We start from the raw sequence: 26,835 nt of genomic DNA, 5'->3' as shown, positions 1-26,835 counted from the left end.
TGTGTGTGTGTGTGTGTGTGTGTGTGTGTGTGTGTGTGTGTGTGTGTGTGTGTGTGTGTGTGTGTGTGTGTGTGTGTGTGTGTGTGTGTGTGTGTGTGTGTGTGTGTGTGTGTGTGTGTGTGTGTGTGTGTCATCTTTGTCATACCTCAACTCTTTTTATTTTGGTAACATGACCCTCGTCATCCCTCTACTCCTTCTCCCATCCATTCTGCTCTGAACTCGGTGTGACATGGCCTGCCAGCCATAATGACATGGTGACTATTGACAGTCATCAGGCCAGGAGGTCATCAACCAGTAGCCATGAAGGGTATTGGTTACTTTTGTAATGAGGCGGTCTGTGGACATATGGGACAGGTGTGAGAAGAATAACATATGCTAGGGGTGACCTTCTATGATTTACCAACCCCCCTTGTTAGGTGTGTGTTGGTGTGTTATCCGCAGCATCTTTTTTATATTAACTGATGCTTTGTGTTTGAAGATGCGCCGGCCATTGTAGCTACAGAGCAACACACGGCACGAACACAGCAAGGCTCTTCTCGTAGGCATCAGAACTGTCTAGGAGCTAGGCAACTCCACAGCTGTACTCTCAGATGTTAATGACATGCCAATAGGTATGAAAAGAACATATCTGTGCAAATGGGTGGTCCATTGTCCATATTGATGACACGAAAACCAAGTAAACACACTCAAACTATCGAATACAAAATAATGATTTTCAATCAAATCCTTGAACCTGGACTTATTGAGAATAGGACCAAACTGTCTGTCTGTTCTCTGTCTCTGTATCATTAATGGTTCCCATAGAATTCAATAGTACAGTAGAATTGGTTTGATGCCACTACATAGCTGCGTTGATGAAAAAGCGATAGACAGAGCAGTCAGAGTGCTTTAGTTCTGACTCATCTCTTTATGTGGCTGAGATAAACAAACAACGTCACACACACAGGGTTCTTGCGTGGGAAGCCCAATTTGAGGACTCGGGACACAGCAGTCAGCCCACTGGGCAGCTGGTAGACCTGATCTGATGGGATGAATCCAGTCAAGCTAACAGAGGTTGACAATGTACTCACTAGCTTTATGACATCTAACAGCATAAATGCACTAACTTAAACCATCCTTCTACAAGGGCTGTATCCATCCAGTAGAAAGAAAAAAGCTTCCAAAGTTAGTGATGATCTTTAACCATAGAGATAGGTAGAGTAGCTATATAGTCTTTAACCACTGGTGCTGTTTGAATCCCTTAGCCACTACACTTTGAATCCCCAAGCAAGGCACTTAACCCTAATTTCTACTGTAAATCGCTCTGGATAAGAGAGTCTGCTAAAATGGGAATCCTCAATTTAAGGATTTGACCTAATCCCGCCCTGCGGTCTGCAGCCTATCACACGTTTAATTGAGTCAATCTATCACTTCATAGTGAAGAAGCATTAGGATCTGATTGTCAATCCGAAGTGCCTGCAGCTACATTGTTTACAGCATTATGTAAGTCTGAGGATGGCAGGTGAAAAGTGTTGGAAGGGAGCTGGTATCCTTCCCTCTATGTTGCAACCCCTAGTTAGATCCTGGTTAGTCTGGTGGCCAGTTGGAGCTTGTTATGCGTATTATTGCCTCTGACTCGTCGTTGGAGTGTGTATTGAGCATGTTGGGACTGACCTGTTGTGTTTAAGTTTTGTTAGTAGTGGTAGGTATGTTACAATACTGTGTTTATAGTAACTGACCTGTTGGTGAAGATTTTGCTGTAGTTGAACACTTGAAGCTCCAGTATCTCGTTTTCATCCACTCTACTGCCAATCGGCCATCGGAACATCTGAGGGGAGAGAAGGACTAATTAAGGATTCGCAAACACTATGAGACTGTTTAACAGGCTGCACAACCACAGCCTATATTGATGCAACCACAACATCTACACTTTGTTTCCAAGGAAATCATTTGACTGACTGTTTTAAAAGTATTTCAGGTCAATCATTAAACACAACAGGCAATTCACCAAAGCCCATCATCCCTCTCTTACTGGGCCATAGAACATCTAATTACTTGTTTGACTAAGTAAGAGAAAAACATTCAATCCAACAGTGAAGCAACACCACCAGCAACATGAACAATTGAAAATGCCAGAAAACCTGAATTTGATTTCTTCAAGATAAACCCAAGTTGTGCTGCCGAGTCATTTCTAATAGCAGAACAGAAGTTGCAACCCCAGCATGATTATAGTTGTTCCCCTGTACTGCCAGCTACTTTAAATAGCTCTGGAATGGCCTTGTTTGTAAGTGTGGTAGTTGGGACTTACTTAGAACGGACATCATATTGACAGAAACATGCATTGCTTCATGTTTTCCTGAGAACTGTTAGGTCCCAGTTATCACACCTCTAAATGGCTGTCTTCGATTGACTAGCCAATCAGAAGAACACCCCTGTATGTTATCACGTCATCCAGGTTCAATTTCATTCATTGGTGTTGAGTAGAGTAAGGGTCCATATAGCGAGAGCTAGCCGAGGTCAAACCTGTCAAAGGTACAGAGCTGAAATAGGTAGCTATTTTTATCAGTCTTCTCTGTCTTGTCTGTCGTAACGTTGAACTTAGTAAGTGTCTGCCAGTGCTGGTGTGTGAGAGGAGGGTCTGTTAACAGCTCAAACACCCCTTGCTGATCCTCTCTCCCCCTGGTTGCTGACAGCACATTGGCCTGTTTTTACTCAGAGCAGTAATCCATCAGGCCTGTCCCATTACTGAAACATGGGGTTCCACCTGCTACTGTATGGTGTGTGTGTGTGTGGTGCTATTAACCCACACTCGGTGCTGCCAATTGCCCTAGGGTCAGAGGTGTCAGTCTCACTAACAGATGGGGCGGACAAGCATGGACACACTTATCAAGCGCCTCACACTTATCAAGCAAACCAACAGACAGAAACACTGAACGGATTGAACAGAGTGGTTCATTGGGCATCATGTAAATATCCTGCTTCTGGCCATCAACCACCCTCTGTGGTACCCTCATGAAAAAGTACTACACAAAACCTATTTGTGCAGTAGTGACTATGTAGTAGTGAATGTGTAGTTTATACACTACTTAAGATACACAAGTCGAGTTTTGTAGTGTTCAGTAGGAAAGCAGTAGTGTTTCCAGTAGTAATCAGGTAGATTTTTACTACTATATGATGGTAGTAAATAAGTAGTCAAAAAACTACAGCTTTTACTGCACAGGTTTTTCAATAGCAATCAGGTAGAGTTTTAACTACTTCTATCACAACAGACTACACCGGCTTCTCACGACCACAGAAGAAGACAAAAAAGGAAGTAGTTGGTTGTTGTTAGCTAGCTACTGTCTTTGACAATCCTGAATGTAATCACCTTGGGGCAGCAGGTAGCCTAGTGGTTAGAGCGTTGGGCCAGTAACCAAAACGTTACTGGATTGAATCCCCGAGCTGACAATGTAAAAATCTGTCGTTCTGCTCATTCCCCGGTAGGCCGTCATTGTAAATAAGAATTTGTTCTTAACTGACTTGCCTAGTTAAATAAAGGTTCAATCTTCCATCCTTCGTCATCCTGTCTTTCATAGCACTTATGCTGGCACCATCTATGTGTTTACCTTTCCTTTATGTTTTATGAATACTTTCAAGTTGTTGTTTAGCTGTTTATCCCCCACCCAAAAAAAAGATTGCTAGCCAAAATGGTCTTAGCCATTAGCCGTTGACATAGAGATTAATTGAGTTCAGCCTAGCTGTTTGCTAGCCCCATTGAAATGTTGCTACATATGTAGCCTCTGTTTTTGTCATGCTATCTAATAAGTATGTGTGTTTGTTTGCAAATATACAATACGTTCAAATTGGTATCCTTACCCATTCTACTTACCTCTTTTGATCAGTTGCCAAAGAGACCCACGACATAAGAAGTCTGGAGGCCATTGCTTACATAAGTATTCAGACCCTTTACTCAGAACTTTGTTGATGCACCTTTGGCAGCGATTATAGCCTCGAGCCTTCTTGGGTATGACGCTACAAGTCTTCTGGAAGGCTGTCCCATCTCCACAGAGGAACTCTGGAGCTCTGTCAGAGTGACCATCGGGTTCGTGGTCACCTCCCTGACCAAGGCCCTTGTCCCCCGATTACTCAGTTTGGCCGGGCAACCAGCTCTAGGAAGAGTCTTGGTGGTTCCAAACTTCTTCCATTTAAGAATTATGGAGGCCACCATGTTCTAGGGGACCTTCATTGCTGCAGAAATGTTTTGGTATCTTTCCCCAGATCTGTGCCTCGACACAATCCTGTCTCTGATCTCTACGGACAATTTCTTTGACCTCATATCTTGGTTTTTGCTCTGATGTGCACTGTCAACTGTGGGACCTTATATAGACAGCTGTGTGCCTTTCTAAATCATGTCCAATTAATTGAATTTACCACAGGTGGACCCCAATCAAGTTGTAGAAACATCTCAAGGATGATCAATGGAAACAGGATGCACCCAAGCTCAATTCCGAGTCTCTTAGCAAAGGGTCTGAAAACTTATGAAATAAGGTATTTCTGTGTTTTATTTGTAATACATTTGCAAAAATTGTCATTATGGGGTATTGTGTGTAGATTGCTGAGGAATTGTTTTTATTTAATCCATTTTAGAATAAGGCTGTAACGTAACAAAATCGAGGGGTGTGAATACTTTCCGAAGTATTTAATTATTATTTTTTTAAATTGCAATAAAGTTTGTATAAGCTTATTATTTATTGTTTGATGATATAATACAGTTAGAGTCTTGAGGAAATACCATGTACACTAGTCTACTAGTGAGACAGAAGGGAAACAAGAATAGGCAAACATTAGTAAATGTCAATAGAGATTTAGTAGGCATGCAGTAATGTGTAAGCATTACGTGGTAATTCAATAGTGAACATGTAGGAATTGTGTAGATATGTCTTGGTTTTAAGTAGTAGATTCCCAAAAGTAGTTGCACAGTAGTCATTAAGGGAGAATTATCTAGTGATTTGAGTAGGAGATATGTAGTGTTCATCAGTAGTGAAACATCCCAAATTACAGTATCTCTCATTACTACTTCAATTACTACATAAATCACTACCTGTTTACTGAACATTTCAATAGCAACCAAGTCGTAAAACCAGTAGGTTTTGTAGATCTTGTGTAGTACGGATGAGTAGTAATTCAGAAGTACTTTTTCACGAGGGTAGTCACTGTCCAAGACTACACCAGAGATAATGTTAGTTCTGAATCTGTTCCCCTCTGCTAGAAAAGCCTGGAGAGAGAAGAGAAGACACAGCATGGTCTTAATGTGACACAGCTAAGTAGTCACACACCCACGGTGATGATTAAACTTAGATAGCTTACAGTAGAACACTGAAGCATCACACCACAGTATGGAGTTAATGTAACGCATGGAATGATCTGGAACATTACAGAGGAAACGCATTTGATACACAAATGTGTCCAAGTTTGGTTTTAGCTGTGGAGGCATGAATTCAAATTGAGTTTACCTCTGAGGAAACACACTGTGAAGAATCCTCTACCAATAAGTATCTATAGTACACACAAAAAAAACGTCCGGGGTGGGGGGTGAACAGTCAGACAGACACTACTTGTACACGTACTGTAGGAAATACACACTCAGAGACAGTCACGCCTATGAAACCCACATGTGTGATTAACTATTCATGCTGACAATAATTGACCCAGGTTCAATTTAAGATCTCAACCTCATCATTTATAATTCAGCGTCGCCATTACGATCCCCATTACCAATCAACACTAACTTCCTGATTAAAACTAAATGGAAGTCTGTTTATAAACACATCACTAAGGAATGACCATCATCTAATGGAGCAGGTAGTTTGGAAGATAGCTTGATGTAAATATATTGGGGCAGGTTAGTATCACTCACCCATGGCCCAGAATACCGCGGAAGAGAATGTTTCATCATACTTCATGTTCGTGCGCATCATGACCTTTAGTGAGTTACAGTATGACTCATGCATGATGATATTTAGGTAATGGAGTCCAATAACCAAATATAGCACAGGCCACTTGGTATAAAGACGGTGAGTCTGACTGAAACACACTATGAGTTGGGGCAAATGCTGGGAGGCATAAATGAATGGTGGTCAACAGTGGGAAGGAAGTCCAATGGCCTCGGTTGAGTTAACCACCTGACTGCTTAACCATAGAGCTAAGCACCATAGAGTCATAGAGCCATACCATAGAGCCATAGAGTCATAGACCCATAGTGACGGTAAAGAACCAGATTGTACTTTAGGGTGAAGGAACGAGCCATTCTGAGCCATCTTTGCTGTTGTCATGGAAATTAGTTCTCTTTTCACACTCGGTGTACGTGTATCTACACAAATGTGAATTGGCAGAGACTAGATTCATGTTTGCAAATTACACACAATAATTGAAGTACAAAAAACAACATTGGATGAGCGTTGCTTGGTTCTTGGTTTGCTTCTCAAACCTTCCTAGATGGTTCCACAACCCAATGTGCTAACTGTCGCTCCCCTTTCCCAAAGCAGATGAACTCATAACCAGAAGGTTTCTGGTTCAAATCCCATGCTCACTGTTGTATACAGTACCAATGGAATTAACCTGACTGGCACCAGACACCTACAGTACACCTACAGTACAGTATATAGATAGCTATAGAAATATACCATGCACCACATTTTGGACAGAGGCCTCCGCAAATGACTATTCAACAGTCTTATGGTCTCAAAGCATCCTCAAGCCTACTTCCTTCTCTCCCTTCTCTTCCTCCCTTCTCTCTCTCCCTTCTCTCCCTCCCTCCCTTCCTTCTCTCCCTCCCTTCTCTCTCCCTTCTCTCCCTCCCTTCTCTCTCTCCCTTCTCTCCCTCCCTTATCTCTCTCCCTCCTCTCTCTCCCTTCTCTCTCTCCCTTCTCTCCCTCCCTTCTCTCTCTCCCTTCTCTCTCTCCCTTCTCTCTCTCCCTTCTCTCTCTCCCTTCTCTCTCTCCCTTCTCTCTCTCCCTTCTCTCTCCCTTCTCTCTCCCTTCTCTCTCCCTTCTCTCTCCCTTCTCTCCCTCCCTTCTCTCTCTCCCTTCTCTCCCTCCCTTCTCTCTCTCCCTTCTCTCCCTCCCTTCTCTCTCTCCCTTCTCTCTCTCTCCCTTCTCTCCCTCCCTTCTCTCCCTCCCTTCTCTCTCTCCCTTCTCCCCCCCCCTTCTCTCTCTCCCTTCTCTCTCTCCCTTCTCTCCCTTCCTTCTCTCTCTCCCTTCTCTTTATCCCTTCTCTCTATCTGTTCTCTCTCCCTTCTCTCTCCCTTCTCCCTCCCTTCTCTCTCTCCCTTCTCTCCCTCCCTTCTCTCCCTCCCTTCTCTCTCTCCCTTCTCTCCCTCCCTTCTCTCTCTCCCTTCTCTCTCTCTCCCTTCTCTCCCTCCCTTCTCTCCCTCCCTTCTCTCTCTCCCTTCTCCCCCCCCTTCTCTCTCTCCCTTCTCTCTCTCCCTTCTCTCCCTTCCTTCTCTCTCTCCCTTCTCTCTCTCCCTTCTGTCTTCCCTTCTCTCCCTCTCTGTTCTTACATTGTCTTTTACAGAGAGGCAGCGTTCCTTAAATGGAGGTATGATGCGCTCGTTAAAAATGACAGACATGCTCTGACCGCATTAAGGGCTAAGAGCTCAATTAAAGACAAGATATTGACTCCCATGGTCCTTCACTGTAAAACCATGGCGACTAGCTTGGTGAGCAGGGTCATCCCGCAGTCCTCCTAGCCATATCCCATGATTCCTCCTGACTGTTGCCATGGACACAGAGGATGAACACATCTAGGATGAGATAAAATACAGTGCATTCGGAAAATATTCAGACCCCTTGACTTTTTCCGCATGTTGTTACGTTACAGCCTTATTCTAACATGGATTCAATATTTTTTTTGCTATTTTTTTCTAATGTATTACAAATAAAACACTGAAATATCACATTTACATAAGTATTCATACTCTTTACTCAGTACTTAGTTGAAGCAACTTTGGCAGCGATTACAGCCTCGAGTCTTCTTGGGTATGACGCTACAAGCTTGGCACACCTGTATTTGGGGAGTTTCTTCCATTCTTCTCTGCAGATCCTCTCAAGCTGTCAGGTTGGATGGGGAGTGTGGCTGCACAGCTATTTTCAGGTCACACCAGAGATGTTCGATCGGGTTCAAGTCCGGGCTCTGGCTGGGCCACTCAAGGACATTCAGAAACTTCACCCGAAGCCACTCCTGCGTTATCTTGACTGTGTGCTTAGGGTTGTTGTCCAGTTGGAAGGTGAACCTTCGCCCCAGTCTGAGGTTCTGAGTGCTCTGAAGCAGGTTTTCATCAAGGATCTCTCTGTTCTTTGCTCCGTTCATCTTTCCCTCAATCCTGACTAGTCTCCCAGTACCTGCTGCCAAAAAAAAACTCCCCACAGTATGCTGCTGCCATCACCATGCTTCACCATAGGGATGGTGCCAGGTTTCCTCCAGACATGACGCTTGGCATTCAGGCCAGAGAATCTTGTTTCTCATAGTCTGAGAGTCTTTAGGTGCATTTTGGCAAACTCCAAGCAAGCTGTTATGTGCCTTTTTTTCTCAGTTTCGAGTCTCATAGTGAAGGGTCTGAATACTTATGTAAATATGGTATTTCAGTTTTTTGCTTTTTTATAAATGTGCACAAATTTCTAAAAACCTGTTTACACTTTGTCATTATGGGGTACTGTGTGTAGACTGTAATTTAATACATTTTTCCCACAAAATGTGGAAAAAGTCAAGGGGTCTGAATACTTTCCGAATGCACTGTATGTAGCTACAGCATGGATGCATTCTCTGTTTCACTCACAGAGGAGAGCATCTCTGAAGTTTCCCTGGCTACCCAGACTCCTTGCTTAGCTTTTTCTCTGCAATGAGCCTAGATCTGAGTACCTCCCAGACCCTTCACTGAATGCAAACACATTCGGGGCTATCTGATTGGTCCAGAAACCAATGGGTTGGGCCAGAGCCAGAACACACGTGGGTAAAGTGGCGGTTTGAAAATTCGTCATTGGCTTTGATACACTGATTGAATAGAGACGATCCAATCGCAGACATTGTTTTTGAACAACCTCCTTTGTGCCCCTCATCACCACAAACAACTTCAACAATGGCAGTCTCAGACTAAAGTATGTAGCGAACGACAGAGCAACAGAATCATTTTGTGCTAATAATAATGTCCTTTTGTAGTTTCAATATAAAATCCCACATAAAATAAATGATTTCATCATTCTATAATGTGTTGAATCAAAACAGATCATGATCTATCCATCATCCCTTTGATAACACCTCACTCCAGTTGGAGGAAAGCTATATGTCATTTTCATGGGAAGTGATGTAATATTTAGTACTGTATTTCCTGGACAGGGTAGGGGATGGGCGAGGTGGTCTACTCTGGGTTGTATATAGCAGTATTCCACTAAGCAAGTAGGCCTACAGCCCGAGCTCAACTCTGAGACAGTTCAATTACTGAAGATCGTTTCGACCTCACATCAACACAGAGATTATGACATAGTCTTACATAATTCACTAGAGTTCCTTCAATAATTTGTTTTACCTATGAAGGGAGAGGCCAGGTCTGGCTTTACAGAAGAATGTGCTGTACAGAGACCGTGGATTATGCTATGCTCACTGATAGTGAACAGACTTAAAAAATATATATTCTCTTTACTTACAGTTTCTTACAATCACTTTGGCACTAATTTCAGAACCTTGGTGTGATTTTTCAAAACTCTTGACACAAAACTCACAACCAATGATCAAAATGAAAATTATTCAAAACTATTACACCTTTTCCAATTGCTTGGATACAATACACATAAAGCTAAGATCATTTGTTCATTGAACTAAAATCACCTGTTCAAAATGACACAACTTCAAATCAAAGTATTACCATTTCAAAATACAATTCACACATTACATCTGAGATGACTGTCTATTCATTTCATTACAATGATCTAACTATTAATTGATACAACTGCTCAAAATGATAAGTAGCTGTTGCATTACTCTTAATGCATAGTTTTATGGATACTGACAAACAATATTCCATGTTTAGATCATGAAAGTTTCAGGATAACGAGATCCATTGACACCAATTACCATGGAATATGAACCAATTGGACTACATTATCTATGGATGTAATATTTCATCATCATTCTTTATCAGACACTGTTTCTATGGTCCCATGTACCACTTTTCCAGACCATGTTTTCAGATTTGACATTACTGTACACTCACCGGCCACTTTATTAGGTACACCTATCTAATACTGGGTAGGACCCCTTTTGCCTCCACAACAGCCTGAATTATTCACGGTGTTGTACGTTAAGAGATGCCCTTCTGCACACCACTGTTTTAAACAGCTGTTATTTGAGCATTTGTGGCTTTTCTGTTAGCTTGAATGAGTCTGGACATTCTCCTCTGACCTCTCTCATTAACAAGGTGTTTTTGCCCACAGAACTGCCGCTCACTGAATGTGTTTTGTTTATCGTACTATTCTCTGTAAACTCTCGAGACTGTAGTGTGTAAAAATCCCAGGAAGGCAGCTGTTTCTGAGATGCTGGAATCACCATGTGTGGCATCAACAATCATACCACGGTCAAAGTTGCTTAGATTACACATCTTGCTCGTTCTAATGTTTGGTCGAACAACAACTAAAGCTCTCTACTCTATATACTCTATATATTGAGTTGCAGGCAGCCACATGATTCGCTGTTCGAATGTAACCCTCCTTGATGGGCTAAATCAGGTCTGTAGAGCTGATGGCATGACCTATGTCATTGTGTGGGATAATGTCAGGTTCCACCATGCTCAAATGGTGCAAGCATGGTTTCAGGCCCATCCACAATTTACCACCCTGTACTTATCCCCATACTCTCCTTTCCTAAAAACCCGATTGAGGAATTTTTATGATAGGCACCCTCACGAACAAGCCACCCTTCTCCAGGCCATGGATAACGCATGCAATGACATCACGGCAGACCAGTGTCAGGCCTGGATTCGCCATGCCCGAAGATTCTTCCCAAGATGTTTGGCTAATGAAAACATCCATTGTGATGTGGATGAGAACCTGTGGCCAAATCCACAAGACAGGGTTGAGGGAAATATAGAAGTACAGTAATTAATCCTTTGTTTTGCTTTTTACAGTAAGCCAGATGAGGAACACTGCAGTTGATGTTTTACTGTATTTTTTTTTCTTTTTTGTAGCTAATTATTTTTGCTTTGATTCGAAGAAACCTATGAGTGATTTTATTGTATTTCATCAATAAATTTCAGATTTTGTTCAATGATTCCACTGTGTCTGTAGTATTCTCTTTACTAGTCCTTTTACAGTGATGTATTTACGTGTAGTACCATAATGAAACATGCATCACATATTTTGTACTATAATATTTAATGATTGAATGAACAACTACACAGTGAAACTATTGGTATATTGTGTGTGGGTGATCTAAATGAATGTTCCTATGGTATTTCATGATAAATTAGTTATTTGAACCAATGATTCAGCAAGTGCAAGGTTTCTTTAAAGATATGAATGCACAATGCAATGTTTTGAACATTGGACAGCCTGTGTTACAAGTGATGCCCATTTTGAATTTTGTGTCTAGAGTTTTGAAAAATGACCACAAGGTTCTGAAATTAGTGCCAAAGGGATTGTAAAAAACTGTATTTCAGACAGTACAGCCTTTGTGTGTGTGTGTGTGTGTGTGTGTGTGTGTGTGTGTGTGTGTGTGTGTGTGTGTGTGTGTGTGTGTGTGTGTGTGTGTGTGTGTGTGTGTGTGTGTGTGTGTGTGTGTGTGTGCGTGTGTGTGTGTGTGTGCATGTCTGTGTGTGTATGTGTGTTGAGTGACATACTTCAACTCATTAGAGGGTAATTATTTTTTCTGCACCAAATGAATCCTGATTAAAATATTTCTTTAAACATATGAATGCACAATGCAATGTTTTGAACATTGGACAGCCTGTGTTACAAGTGATGCCCATTTTGAATTTTGTGTCTAGAGTTTTGAAAAATGACCACAAGGTTCTGAAATTAGTGCCAAAGGGATTGTAAAAAAATGTATTTCAGACAGTACAGCCTTTGTGTGTGTGTGTGTGTGTGTGTGTGTGTGTGTGTGTGTGTGTGTGTGTGTGTGTGTGTGTGTGTGTGTGTGTGTGTGTGTGTGTGTGTGTGTGTGCGTGTCTGTGTGTGTATGTGTGTTGAGTGACATACTTCAACTCATTAGAGGGTAATTATTTTTTCTGCACCAAATGAATCCTGATTAAAATAACACGACCATACAAAGAAAAAAATATTGTTGACATGAAACCTCTTCAGTATTAATGAGATTAACACAACATACGATCAATGATGATCATTGTGGTCTTTACGGCAAAGCAACGTCCGTTAATGACACCTCTATGAACACATTTTTATTTATCTGATTAACAATGTGCATATTTCAACTATTCTTCCCACGCCAGTACAATTAAGCACATCCACCATCACACAAGGTTTTACACTTTGAATCAAGTTTAAAACAAGTACAATATAATACAGTAACTGTATTGAAACAGTCAATTTTTCTCTGGCTGCTGCAAGGGCACTTTATACAGCTAATCTAAAGTGATTTGATTGTGAATTCAGGAATAGACTACCGTCTTGATTAAACTCCAACTGGTTTCATTGTGTAAGGCACTGAGGCCATCTGGTGTGGAGTTAACTGCAGAGGGGAAATGGGTCAAGTTGTCCAGGTAGGTTTCACAGAATCGCCCATTGTCCATAAACCAGATACTGCAGCACTACGCAATCAAACTGCAAACGTTTATTATCTTTACACCAAAAAACCTTTGGCTGATGTCCAATTTGACATGTCAGCATGACCTGAGACTGCTCCACTGTACTATCCCAAAAGCTTCTGTAGAGTCAGAATTGCGAGCAAAGAAAAGCTGTTTTGAGAGTACTATTTTAAAAGCTTGAGACTTGAAACGCAGACACTCAAGGCTGATAAATCATAGTCAAGACTGAACTGTCTAGCCCTGAAACTAGCCTGTCCATCCACTCCAATACCCTTTCAATCACAGCCCAGGACCACTTTACCATGTTCTAATAAATCTATGGGGACCATCTTTTTCAATATCGCCAGATATCGATCTATCAACCTCACCACCATACCCTATCAAAGTCTGTCAATTTAACCTGCCAATCTGTACACAGACATCTATTCAGAATCCATACACGGAGCACAGGGACATGTCACCTACAGTACACCCATGGCTATACCAATTACAGGGATCTCGCCATTGAAGACCAATACAAGAAATCTACCTGAGATCTATAACTGAGGCAATTATACTGTATTACATTATCTCAGCTGGGAGCAGTAGAATACAATATCCTGACATGTACCAAGGTCCTGAAAGTTCTCTGTTTCATTGAAAGAGTTTTTGACATGATGAGATTATTATCTTGTAGCTATTTATGGTCATGATCTGTTCTTCTCGCTCTGGTGGAAAGAGAACGTTTTGTGAAGGGGGGGGGGGCTGTTGTTGCAGTCTTAATGGCGGTGACTTGTCAGTCCTGCGTAGTGTTCTCTGTGTGAGATGAGCATTATTATGCAGATGCATGCAGGAGAAACGAGGAGAAACGAGGACGAAACATTCCCCTCGGAAATGAGTGTGTCTGTGTGTGTGCGCGCGCACGTGTGTGTTAAAACTTTAAGAACAAGACAGCAATGAATAAACCACAGAAGTGAGAAATGCAATGTGGGATTTCATGGTTACAAATACCCATGAAACCGCTGCCTTCAGTAACACAGTGTGGAAAGAAATAACTGTCTAGGGTAAGTGAATATCTTGTATCCAGCATCATGTAGGAATAAATAGTTTCTACCTTTATTCAGTGTGCTGGGAGATTGGATACTACTTCTGTAGCGAAACACTCCAACCCTAAAGAACAGTGTGCAACCAGGCAGGATTTTTAAAAAGGGAAAACACTTTAGTCTTTTTGTAGTCTGCAGATGCCTGTGGTCCACATCTCACATTCTCAAAGCCCAACGACAAACCAGAGTACTTCCTGGAGCTCCACGTGATCAGTTAGCTGTTTCGGTTAGTCTGACAGGGATATGGTTCTCTCCATGAACTGGATGTCATGGCGCTGGGTTAACAAGAACACTCGCTATATTTAACCCCATCATAACAAACAGTCGCATGAGGGCCCTCGTTTCCTGCAACTCAACCATAGGCCGAGGTAATCAGGGAAGTGATGCGGGCAATCAGGGAATTGATGCGGACACTTTCAGGAAGTGACTTCACAGTGGCCAGCTACAAGCTTACAGTGAGTGGTAACCTACACACTGGCGGACAGGCACAATACATTATGAAATAGCTCTATGTCTTTCAGTATGCAAGCGACTGAAAAAGTTATGAAAGATGTATGACATTAATGGCATGTTGCTTTGGTTGCCTCATGAAAACATCTATCTGTATACCCTATGTATGATCCCAATCAAGAAGGCTACACAGCATGAATAGGTTACGCTGCAGAATGTTTAGAAAACAACACTTTCTTTTAACTTCCCAACACTCAGAATACTGTTAACTAGTGGCCCAAATACACAGCAGTATTCTAGCTGGAGGAGATGGCTTCATGGAGGTAGTGTAGTTCTCAGGCTAATACACTAAAGAACAGGGAGAGGCTCCAATGTACTGCAGCTACAAGCTAACCCTCTCATGTTGAATCATGAATACAGATTCAGCATCCAGTCTATCAAAGCCATGTTCCAGGTCAAGCATAAAGAAACAGACCTCCTATATTTATGATAATGAGGCAGTGTTCTACTAGAGAGGCTGGCCTGTGATATACAGTGAGTTTTATTATGAAGATGAGGAGGGTTATTAGAATGTAGAAAATTCAACTGCTATCACATTCAAAGCTTTTTGGGTTAACTTTTGATATAAATCATGCACATTCACACTGTTGAAGCTGTCCTCTAGACACTAGACTGCCCGGGGTCAGACTGGACAATCCATTGATGATGAGTTGACATAATAACCTCTTTATCGTTTGGTGGTTTGGATGCGCAAAGCCCGGGCAGGCAACATTGGATAACTCTCTGTCCGATCACATCCGTTGTCCTACTGTAACTGTACCAACTCACCAATGTAAATGAGGCAATAACAATACCATAGGAGAATGTGTGTGTGTGTGTGTGTGTGTGTGTGTGTGTGTGTGTGTGTGTGTGTGTGTGTGTGTGTGTGTGTGTGTGTGTGTGTGTGTGTGTGTGTGTGTGTGTGTGTGTGTGTGTGTGTGTGTGTGTGTGTGTGTGTGTGTGTGTGTGTGTGTGTGTGTGTGTGTGTGTGTGTGGTCTTTGTGCAGGCATGGGTACATTAAGTCTCATCTGGCTGTTGTTCCTGATTAGACCCAAAACAATAGCGCTGGTTATCAGCAAAGGAAAAAGCACTCAGTGTCTAAGCCGAGCCATCAAAGGAAAATGTTTCTGCTCTTAAACAACAAGCAGAAAAACTCAAGCTCTCCTCTGTATGAGAGAGAAACTCTTAATGTATGTGGGAAAGGCATAACCTATATTTTGTCTGGTACTCTCTCTCTCTCTCTCTCTCTCTGTATCTCTCTCTCTTTCTGTATCTCTCTCTGTATCTCTTTCTCTGTATCTCTCTCACTCTCTCAAAATCAATTCAAGTGGCTTTATTGGCACTATTGGTTAGAGCCTGTAAGTAAGTAAGCATTTCACTGTAAGGTCTACACCTGTTGTATTCGGCGCACGTGACAAATAAACTTTGATTTGATTTGGCAGAATCTGTGCAGAAGATCTAGGTGCTGCTGTAGGCCCTCCTTGGTTGGTGACAGAAGCACCAGATCATCAGCAAACAGTAGACATTTGACTTTAGATTCTAGTAGGGTGAGGCCGGGTGTTGCAGACTGTTCTAGTGCTCTCGCCAATTCATTGATATATACGTTGAAGAGGGTGGGGCTTAAGCTGCATCCCTGTCTCACCCCACAGCCATGTGGGAAGGAATGTGTGTGTTTTTTGACTATTTTAACCACACACTTGTTGTTTGTGTACATGGATTTCATAATGTCATGTGTTTTCCCCCCAACACCACTTTCCATCAATTTGTATAGCAGACCCTCGTGCCAAATTGAGTCGAAGGCTTTTTAGAAATCAACAAAGCATGAGAAGACTTTGCCTTTGTTTTGTTTTTTGTTTTTTTGTCAATTGGGGTGTGCAGGGTGAGCACGTGGTCTGTCGTACGATAATTTGGTAAAAATCCAATTTGACATTTGCTCAGTACATTGTTTTCACTGAGGAAATGTACAAGTCTGCTGTTAATGATAATGCAGAGGATTTTCCCAAGGTTGTTGTTGATGCATATCTCTCTTTCTCTGTATCTCCCTCCATATTTCATTTTCTCTCTCTCTTTTCCTCTTCTCTGTCTTTGCTCTCTCTTTCAGTATTCCACTGTCTACCCCTCATCCCTCCCTACCTCCCAGAGTGAGTCTTCAGGTTTAAAAGCATTACAGAGCTGATTTCCTAACCTGACAAGAGGAATCGCACTGGGGAAACTTTCCAGAATCCAACAGCTACAGAGCCAAACGGAGCCAGTCAATTATCAGCCTCCACCAAAGCTCCTGGCCCCTGAGGCATTACAGGTCTCTCTAGACAACCGCTTTGCCTCACGCGTGTCCTTGGGTCTAGTTTTCAAGACTATTACAGGTCTACAATTTATCAGAATCATATTCAGAGTAGAGCAGGGTTCTTATGCCTGCTAATATCATTTGTTTATTTTTAGATGGCCAATGTAAAGGTAAACCACAAAGTAATCATATTCATGGTGTCTCTCAGGTACAAACAAACTAACTCTCACTCTTCCTCTCTCTCTCTCTCTCTGCCTAGTTAAGTCTCTACACCCCAGTAGCCTGCAGTATGTCTGGACTGGTCACACTGTACACCATGGCTGCCATCCTCTAGCTCTCACTGCCATCTCAACCCCACAAATACCACCACCGAATACTAGTTGCAAGTGGCCCATTAGAGTGGACTAGATAGGAAATGGCCCATTTACAATAGACGTCAAATGAGATTCCTTCTTGCCTTAAGAACAGAAGTACTGTAAAGAAATAATGCAAAACACCTGATAAGATGAAAATAGTGCAGGATATCCTGTTAGCAGAGCCTGGTCAAATCCCTGATGTGATATCCAACACCGGAGCCTGTTAATAAGAAGTATGGGTGAACACACTAGCTGCATACCCTCAACGCGATCAAAACAGAGGAGATGATTGTGGACTACAGGAAAAAGAGGACCGAGCACACCCCCATTCTCATCGATGGGGCTGTAGTGGAGCAGGTTGAGAGCCTCAAGTTCCTTGGAGTCTACATCACCAACAAACTAACATGGTCCAAGCACACCAAGACAGTCGTGAAGAGGGCACGACAAAACCTATTCCCCCTCCGGAAACTGAAAATATTTGGCACGGGTCCTGAGATCCTCAAAAGGTTCTATAGCTGCACCATCGAGAGATTCCTGACGGGTTGCATCCCTGCCTGGTATGGCAAATGCTCGGCTTCCGACCACAAGGCACTACAGAAGGTAATGCGTACGGCCCAGTACATCACTGGGGCCAAGCTTCCTGCCATCCAGGACCTCTATACCAAGCGGTGTCAGAGGAAGGCCCTAAAAATTGTCAAAGACTCCAGCCACCCTAGTCATAGACTGAACTCTGCTACCGCATGGCAAGCAGTACCGGAGCGCCAAGTCTAGGTCCAAGAGGCTTTTAAATAGCTTCTACCCCCAAGCCATAAGACTCCTGAACAGCTAATCAAATGGCTACACAGACTATTTGCATTGCCCCCCCCCCCCCCCACGTTGCTGCTACTCTCTGTAATTATCTATGCATAGCCACTTTAATAACGCTACCAAAATGTACATAATTACCTCAATTACCTCTACACTGGTGCCCCCCGTACATTGACACATTCACTCTGTACCGGTACCCCCTGTATATAGCCCAGCTATTGTTATTTACTGCTGCTCTTTAATTATTTGTTATTCTTATCTTTTACTTTTTTAGGGATTTTCTTAAAACGGAATTGTTGTTTAAAGGCTTGGAAGCAAGCATTTCACTGTATGGTCTACACCTGTTGTATTTGGCACATGTGACAAATAATGTTTGATTTGATTTGATTTGACCATGTCCATATCAAGCAAAGTAATATCCAACACAAATCATTCGTGTCATGGTGGGGAAACTCTCACCTCAGGACACAGGGATGTAAGGCCTATAGACACAGGGATGTAAGGCCTATAGGGGGCGGTAGGTAGCCTAGTGGTTAGCGTTGGACTAGTAACCGAAAGGTTGCAAGATCAAATCCCCGAGCTGACAAGGTAAAAATCTGTTGTTCTGCCCCTGAACAAGGCAGTTAACCCACTGGTCCTAGGCCGTCATTGAAAAAAAGAATTTGTTCTTAAATGACCTGCCTAGTGCTCTTTGTAGCCTCCCGCATCCATCTCCCCCATATGTACTAACTCCGCTAAATTAAAATATAAACACAAAAGAAAAAGGGCTTGATGGTTATTTGGAATCTAATAGAAGAGTTACAAACCTCATCAAATCTGGCCTCATCCTCACAGTTCTCCAGAACACGTGTGTAGAACGACAGACCTGAGGGGTGAAAGGACAGAGGTCAGGGGTTAAACAGGCTCAAAGGGTTTTAAATATTCAAATGATAAAAATACAAAAAGTTGTTCAATTAAGTGTAGGGTCACAAAGGGTCAATGAGTCTGGTATATGCCTTGAAGAACACGTTGGAAAGCAAATATCCATCCATCTGACATCTCTATCCTCTTATTTGGTGCCAAACTCGGTCTGCAAATGTTTGCTAATGTTCATTTATCATGCTAGCGTTCTCAAGCAAATTCCTACTACTAGACATTTTCCATAGTTATTACAAAAAAGATCAAACGCGATAAATCATTTGTAACATTGTTTATTTAGACGTTTTAAGTTCTATTGCATCATCAACATGAAGTCTACTGCTCTAAACAACCCAACATGGGATATTCACGCAACCCAGCTGAAAATACTGGGTTAAAAACAACCCAACATGGGATATTCACGCAACCCAGCTGAAAATACTGGGTTAAAAACAACCCAACATGGGATATTCACGCAACCCAGCTGAAAATACTGGGTTAAAAACAACCCAACATGGGATATTCACGCAGCCCAGCTGAAAATACTGGGTTAAAAACAACCCAACATGGGATATTCACGCAACCCAGCTGAAAATACTGGGTTAAAAACAACCCAACATGGGATATTCACGCAACCCAGCTGAAAATACTGGGTTAAAAACAACCCAACATGGGATATTCACGCAGCCCAGCTGAAAATACTGGGTTACAACCCAACATGGGATATTCACGCAACCCAGCTGAAAATACTGGGTTAAAAACAACCCAACATGGGATATTCACGCAACCCAGCTGAAAATACTGGGTTAAAAACAACCCAACATGGGATATTCACGCAACCCAGCTGAAAATACTGGGTTAAAAACAACCCAACATGGGATATTCACGCAACCCAGCTGAAAATACTGGGTTAAAAACAACCCAACATGGGATATTCACGCAGCCCAGCTGAAAATACTGGGTTAAAAACAACCCAACATGGGATATTCACGCAACCCAGCTGAAAATACTGAGTTAAAAACAACCCAACATGGGATATTCACGCAACCCAGCTGAAAATACTGGGTTAAAAACAACCCAACATGGGATATTCACGCAGCCCAGCTGAAAATACTGGGTTAAAAACAACCCAACATGGGATATTCACGCAACCCAGCTGAAAATACTGGGTTAAAAACAACCCAACATGTTGGGATATTCACGCAACCCAGCTGAAAATACTGGGTTAAAAACAACCCAACATGGGATATTCACGCAACCCAGCTGAAAATACTGGGTTAAAAACAACCCAACATGTTGGGATATTCACGCAGCCCAGCTGAAAATACTGGGTTAAAAACAACCCAACATGGGATATTCACGCAACCCAGCTGAAAATACTGGGTTAAAAACAACCCAACATGTTGGGATATTCACGCAACCCAGCTGAAAATACTGGGTTAAAAACAACCCAACATGGGATATTCACGCAACCCAGCTGAAAATACTGGGTTAAAAACAACGCAACATGGGATATTCACGCAACCCAGCTGAAAATACTGGGTTAAAAACAACCCAACATGGGATATTCACGCAGCCCAGCTGAAAATACTGGGTTAAAAACAACCCAACATGGGATATTCACGCAACCCAGCTGAAAATACTGGGTTAAAAACAACCCAACATGGGATATTCACGCAGCCCAGCTGAAAATACTGGGTTAAAAACAACCCAATTTGGATTATTTGGTAACCCAGCATGTGTTCTGTCCAATATTTACCCAGCGCTGGGTTACCAAATAACCCAAATTGGGTTGTTTTTAACCCAGTATTTTCAGCTGGGTTGCGTGAATATCCCATGTTGGGTTGTTTTTAACCCAGTATTTTCAGCTGGGTTGCGTGAATATCCCATGTTGGGTTGTTTTTAACCCAGTATTTTCAGCTGGGTTGCGTGAATATCCCATGTTGGGTTGTTTGGATTACCCAAATATGGGTTAATTTAACCATCAGTTGTTGTTTTTAAACCATCAGTTGGGTTGGCCCGGCGAGCAGCTGGGTATTTTTGTATGTAATCCATAGGTTATTTTCAGGATACATGGCCTAAATTAAACATTCCTATTAATAAATCTAAGTTTGTACACTGCAAATTAAAATGTGCCTTGAATATCTTTGCACATTACATTTTCCAATATAAAATTCATAATATTATTATTTACATATCCCAAAATTGGGATAGGCATAGGCTCTTGAGGAACTGATACACTTGTGTAAGCCTCATTAAACAGTAACTTGCTCATAATATTCATTTTGGGGGTGGGTTAAAGTAGTTGTACATGATCCAAACACTTTCTCACTAAAGCACACATACCAGAAGTCCAGTGACACGCTCTGATAATAAAATGATGTGCAATACGGTTCTGGACAGTTAGCTCACAGTGGTAAGGCTCCAAGTACCTGACACCTATTGCCACTTGCGGTGGACATTTATTTACTTATTTATTTATTTATTTACACATTTATTGCAGTATTGTGTTGGGAAGAACATTGCAATCATTACATTGAAAATGAAGATTAGAGGTTCAATTCAATTGAACCTGCATTGCAGAATTCACGCTGTAGCTCTTTTTCCAATGGTCAAATGAACTCACAGATTGTTCTTAGGTAGTGTATAAAAACCTACAACTACTACCCAGGCAACCTCTCTCACAGGGATCTGGCCTCCCGAGTGGCGCAGCAATCTAAAGCACTGCATTGCAGACCCGGGTTCGATCCCAGGCTGTGTCACAACCGGCCGTGACCGGTAGTCCCATTGGGTAGTGCACAATTGGCCCAGTGTCGTCCGGGTTAGAGGAGGGTTTGGCCGGGGGCTCACTGCACTCTAGCGACTCCTCGGATGAACGGTGAAACCTCCGACACATTGGTGCAGCTGGCTTCCGGGTTAAGCGGGCGGGTGTTAAGAAGCAGGGTTTGGCAGGTAATGTTTCAGAGGACACATGACTCGACCTTCACCTCTACCGAGCCTGTTGGGGAGTTGCAGCAATGAGACAAGATTGAAAAAGGAGGTAAAAAAATAATATTCATGGTTCAGCTCACCTTCTGTACCTGTAAATGAATACTACCATTTTGCACGTGAATTCCGTCTGACTCCTGATGCTTTGCACCGCATGACATAACCATATACTAGTTGCCAGAGACCCACTCAACCTATGGCACAACTCTCCTTCCCTGGCAATAGATAACAGTAAAACTCCAGCCATCTGTTTACATGTGTCAGACTAAGTGGAAAGGGCAAGACAGAGTAATGGTGCTGTAATAACCGAATGACAAGAATAAGCCCACACCAGGCTTGATACGAGGAGCCAGAGGAGAGGAGAGAAAGACAGCCAGACAAATAAACAACTAAATGATGACTCATAATGACACCAAATGTAACAGAAAGAAGACAGAGAGAGAGTGACAGAGAAAGAGGGAGAGGGAGAGATTGAAAGATAGAGAGAAAGAGAGATTGAAAGAGAGAGAGAGAAAGTGACAGAGAAAGAGGGAGAGGGAGAGATTGAAAGATAGAGAGAAAGAGAGATTGAAAGAGAGAGGGAGAGAGAGAGAGAGAGAGAAAGAAAGTGACAGAGAAAGAGGGAGAGGGAGAGATTGAAAGAGTGAGAGAGAGAGAGAGAGCGAGAGAGAGAGCGAGAGAGAGAGCGAGAGAGAGCGAGAGAGAGAGCGAGAGAGAGAGCGAGAGAGAGAGCGAGAGAGAGAGCGAGAGAGAGAGCGAGAGAGAGAGAGAGCGAGAGAGAGAGCGAGAGAGAGAGAGAGAGAGAGAGAGAGAGAGAGAGAGAGAGAGAGAGAGAGAGAGAGAGAGAAAGATAGACTACTGAGTCTGTGGTGACATGATGCTTTTCAACAAAAGGAAAAGGCATGGACAGAGCTATACCTCCAATCTAATGTATACATATTAAATATAGACTAATTAAAATACAACTGTGTGAATTTGTACCTATTCATCTTTTACATTTTCAGTTAGGTTGTTTAAGAAAAGATGCACCATATATGTATGACCACAAGAATAGTAAACACAGTGACTACCGGGTCTATTAAAAGACTGCTTTGTGAATGAGGGCTGGTGAATATCAGAAAGCTCTTCTGTGTATGTGCGTTTATGTGTACTTAAGTCATTTGCTTTGTGTGTAAGAGGCTTTGTGTGGGTGTTCATGTCTGTTGATGTGTGTGTGTAGACAGCTCATATGTACTGAGGTTGCCAGCCAAACACACACACACACACACACACACACACACACACACACACACACACACACACACACACACACACACACACACACACACACACACACACACACACACACACACATATACAGGTAATTACTGCCCTTGTCACTCTGATTGGTAATTAGCCTGGACAGGGAAGCAATACTTTCTCACAAGCAGGCTAGCGACCCCATTACTTATCTCTCTCTGTGTTGAAATAAATACATTCATCACAGTTAACCTGTTCTCCATTTGCTGGAACAAAATATATGTATTTCTTATTCAACTCAGATTATACAACAAATGAGGTGTTGTTTTGAGAAACTACAGTTACTGCAACAATTATTGTGTTATGTAAGTATACTGGATAACCTCTATCCTAGGTTTTAAAAACAGTTTATATATCATGTATATATAATGAATTTGTTTATTTAAATTTTAAGTGACTTTGAGATTCTGTATGAAAAGCAGTTTATAAAATAAATATATAATAATTAATATTAGTATATTCAAGATGTTGAAAAAGATTTGTTTCTTCCCTTATTTTTGAAGTTGGAGTATACATCAAAGGCTTTACATGCGGATCTAATGGTTTCAGGATAATTCAGTACACAATGTCAGCTCTGTAGTTTGAACACAATTGCAATTGCAGCATAAAATCCAATGTGTTCCACCTACACAAACCACAGTGAGCATGACTGTCCTGACAAATATTTTCACCTATCAGAGATATTAAAGCTGTTAGTCTTTTGGGTTTAATAGGGTAGGACCACACACACATAGTGGTATGCAAGGCCCTCTTAAAACCAAACAACAATTCAACACGGCAGCTTGGAGAGAGAACGAAACAAGCCGTAAACGAGCAACCATGTCAGAGAAAAGAGACTGAAACTAAATGACAAAAGAGAGCGAGCGAGCGAGCGAGCGAGCGAGAGAGAGAGAGAGAGAGAGAGAGAGAGAGACTACAGTGAATGGTAGACGTGGGGGCAGTCTGTGCACTTTCAATTTCCTGGGGATTTGCAGAATGTGAGTTTTTCTAAACTGATATCTTACTGTAGGGTGATTAAGCGTCTATACCAGCAGAACAGAGGCTAAAATACACCTGCAGTGTTCTGTAAAAAAGGATTGAAAGGAAAGAGAGCATTCAGCAAACTGTTTCATTTCTAGAGGAACAAAAAGAAAGAAACAGAGATTGACAGAGAAGGAGAAAATAAGAGAGAGAGTCCCTTTCACGCCAATACAGCCTATTTTGAATTTGAGAGAAGAGAGAAAAGAGAGAGAGAGAGAGAGTCCCAGGCAGGCAGAACGATAACAACTTCAATCAAGCAATCTGTAATTTAGTCTCAACCAAAGTGAAACTGACTCCATTCCGTGATGGTGGAAGTAATTGTTTAATTTGTCATTTATTTGATAGTGTAACACATTGGCTATGTTATCTTCCCCTCAGGCCCCAGACGAGAAGATAGGCATGACCATCAAGCCTTACTGCACTACAGTACAAGCTGGAGCATCTGGCATTTGAATAGGAAAGTACTAGACTTCACAACTGGGCTACTTACATAATTACTAGACTGATGATAGCAAAGGGGAAGAAAAAAATACGTATTTTTACCGCCAGCAATTCAGCACCCTTCTAAAATAGCATTAGTAAGGGATTCCAGAAGTTAATAAAATGATAGCAGAACTTTTACAATATTCATACTCTCATTCGACACAGTGGTGCCAGTAGATGTGGGAAAATACTTGGCTTTAATGGACAGACTGTCCTCTACCATTCACTAAAATGTACTTACTGAATACATATTCTTGTGTATAGGTTTTTGTACAGTATATGTGGACTTCAACGTGATCAATTCATTGATTTACATCCTAAATTATCTCCATCTTCATCTACTTAATGGATACTTGGGTCTTTATGTTTGTCCTTCTGGAGAGATGTTTAACGCTGTGGTTACTGGTAACAAAGCAAACATAGCCTTCCCCATTAACCACATCTGTAAGTGATATACAGGTTGGCATGCCCAGTGGGGCAGGGGCTTCCTGAGTGAGCCTTTCCTCTCCAGACAGGAAACAGTCTGAGCTGAAAGCACTCAGGAAGCCTTGCTGACAGCCTGTATAAGAGACCAGGCAGGGAGCTATCAACAGCATCTCAAACACCAGAGAGACAGGGGTGGATAGAGAAGGAGAGAGAGAGGGGGAGATGGAGAAGGACAGGAAGGTGGACAGACAGACAGACTAAAACTCAGGTTTCACTTTAATGGGTTGCCTTTTGCCGTTAAATGAGACACATTGCTAAGTTGTCGTCCTTCTCACTGACATCGTAAGTTAATAGATCAGAAACCGAACACCTTTTGGTTCCTTAATTCAACTGAACAACAGGCCACATAATATAGGGTTTCAGTGCCAGGCAGCCAACAAATACAGCAGGTGTCCTATTCAATTGGTAAAATATTTCTATGGCCAGTACTGTTTAAGCAGGGTGACTCTCATATGCCCCAATGTAAACTCTTAGTAACATTGCCTCTACAAAAAAATTCTTTCAACAAGTAATTCGTCATTGTTATGTCAAAGAGTTAAAGCAGAATTTCTTTCAACAAGTAATAAGTCATTGTTATGGCATAAAGAGTTAAAACAGCATTTCTTTCAACAAGTAATAAGTCATTGTTATGTCATAAAGAGTTAAAATAGCATTTCTTTCAACAAGTAATAAGTCATTGTTATGTCATAAAGAGTTAAAATAGCATTTCTTTCAACAAGTAATAAGTCATTGTTATGTCATAAAGAGTTAAAATAGCATTTCTTTCAACAAGTAATAAGTCATTGTTATGTCATAAAGAGTTATCACTGAGACCTGCAGAGATTCTAGAAAACATCCTGAAAGGCTTTTATCATAGGTTGGTTGGTTGTTGGTTGGTTGTTGGTTGGTTGTTGGTTGGTTACTGTGAGCACATGCAGAGACTCAAGTGGAACGAGGAACAGATGTAACACTTGACAGGGCTGCTAAAGATCTGACACGTTCCCTGGTGCCCTACAAGAAAATGCTGGAATTGATCGGCACACACATATAGACACACAGATGAGAGTGTGGTTAGAGTGTGGCACACACACACACACAAAGATAGAGCGGGGGAGAGAAAGATTCACAGACACACACAAAGATAGAGAGAGAGAGAAAGAATCACAGACACACACACAAAGATAGAGCGGGAGAGAAAGATTCACAGACACACACAAAGATAGAAGGAGAGAAAGATTCACAGACACACACAAAGATAGAGAGAGAGAGAAAGATTCACAGACACACACAAAGATAGAGCGGGAGAGAAAGATTCACAGACACACACAAAGATAGAGAGAGAGAGAAAGAATCACAGACACACACAAAGATAGAGAGAGAGAGAAAGATTCACAGACACACACAAAGATAGAGCGGGAGAGAAAGAATCACAGACACACACACAAAGATAGAGAGGGAGAGAAAGAATCACAGACACACACACAAAGATAGAGCGGGAGAGAAAGATTCACAGACACACACACAAAGATAGAGAGGGAGAGAAAGAATCACAGACACGCACACAAAGATAGAGAGGGAGAGAAAGAATCACAGACACGCACACAAAGATAGAGAGGGAGAGAAAGAATCACAGACACACACAAAGATAGAGAGGGAGAGAAAGAATCACAGACACACGAAGGGTTCCATGTGAACAGCAGTTGAATATGGGTCAGTCGGTCCACACACATGTAGCATGCAGACGTTTACACACGTAAGTATGCATGAACACCCACACACAGACAGGCACCTACACAGACAGGCACACACGCAACACGCACATGCACAAACATGCGCGCGCACACACACACACACACACACACAAACACACAATGTTTGTGTCTAAGCCTCCAGGTGTT

General features: G+C 42.0%; 1 protein-coding gene across 8 annotated transcripts in view; it reads right to left on the bottom strand.

Annotated features, from left to right (window-relative positions):
* Positions 1-26,835, bottom strand: part of otofa (otoferlin a) — a 123,177-nt gene that overhangs the window by 95,091 nt on the left and 1,251 nt on the right. For all 8 annotated transcript variants that reach the window (XM_055885346.1, XM_055885338.1, XM_055885342.1 and 5 more), the window contains exons 2-3: positions 18,592-18,650; positions 1,719-1,807 (exon numbers count right to left, since the gene is read on the bottom strand). In XM_055885346.1, the coding sequence (XP_055741321.1) occupies positions 1,719-1,807; positions 18,592-18,650 (148 nt within the window). The remainder of the gene's footprint in view (positions 1-1,718; positions 1,808-18,591; positions 18,651-26,835) is intronic.

The sequence above is a fragment of the Salvelinus fontinalis genome, chromosome 27 (assembly GCF_029448725.1).
Source record: "Salvelinus fontinalis isolate EN_2023a chromosome 27, ASM2944872v1, whole genome shotgun sequence".
Taxonomy (NCBI): Eukaryota; Metazoa; Chordata; class Actinopteri; order Salmoniformes; family Salmonidae; genus Salvelinus; species Salvelinus fontinalis.
Note: the sequence above shows the minus strand (reverse complement) of the source record. Positions and strands in the feature narration are given on the sequence as shown.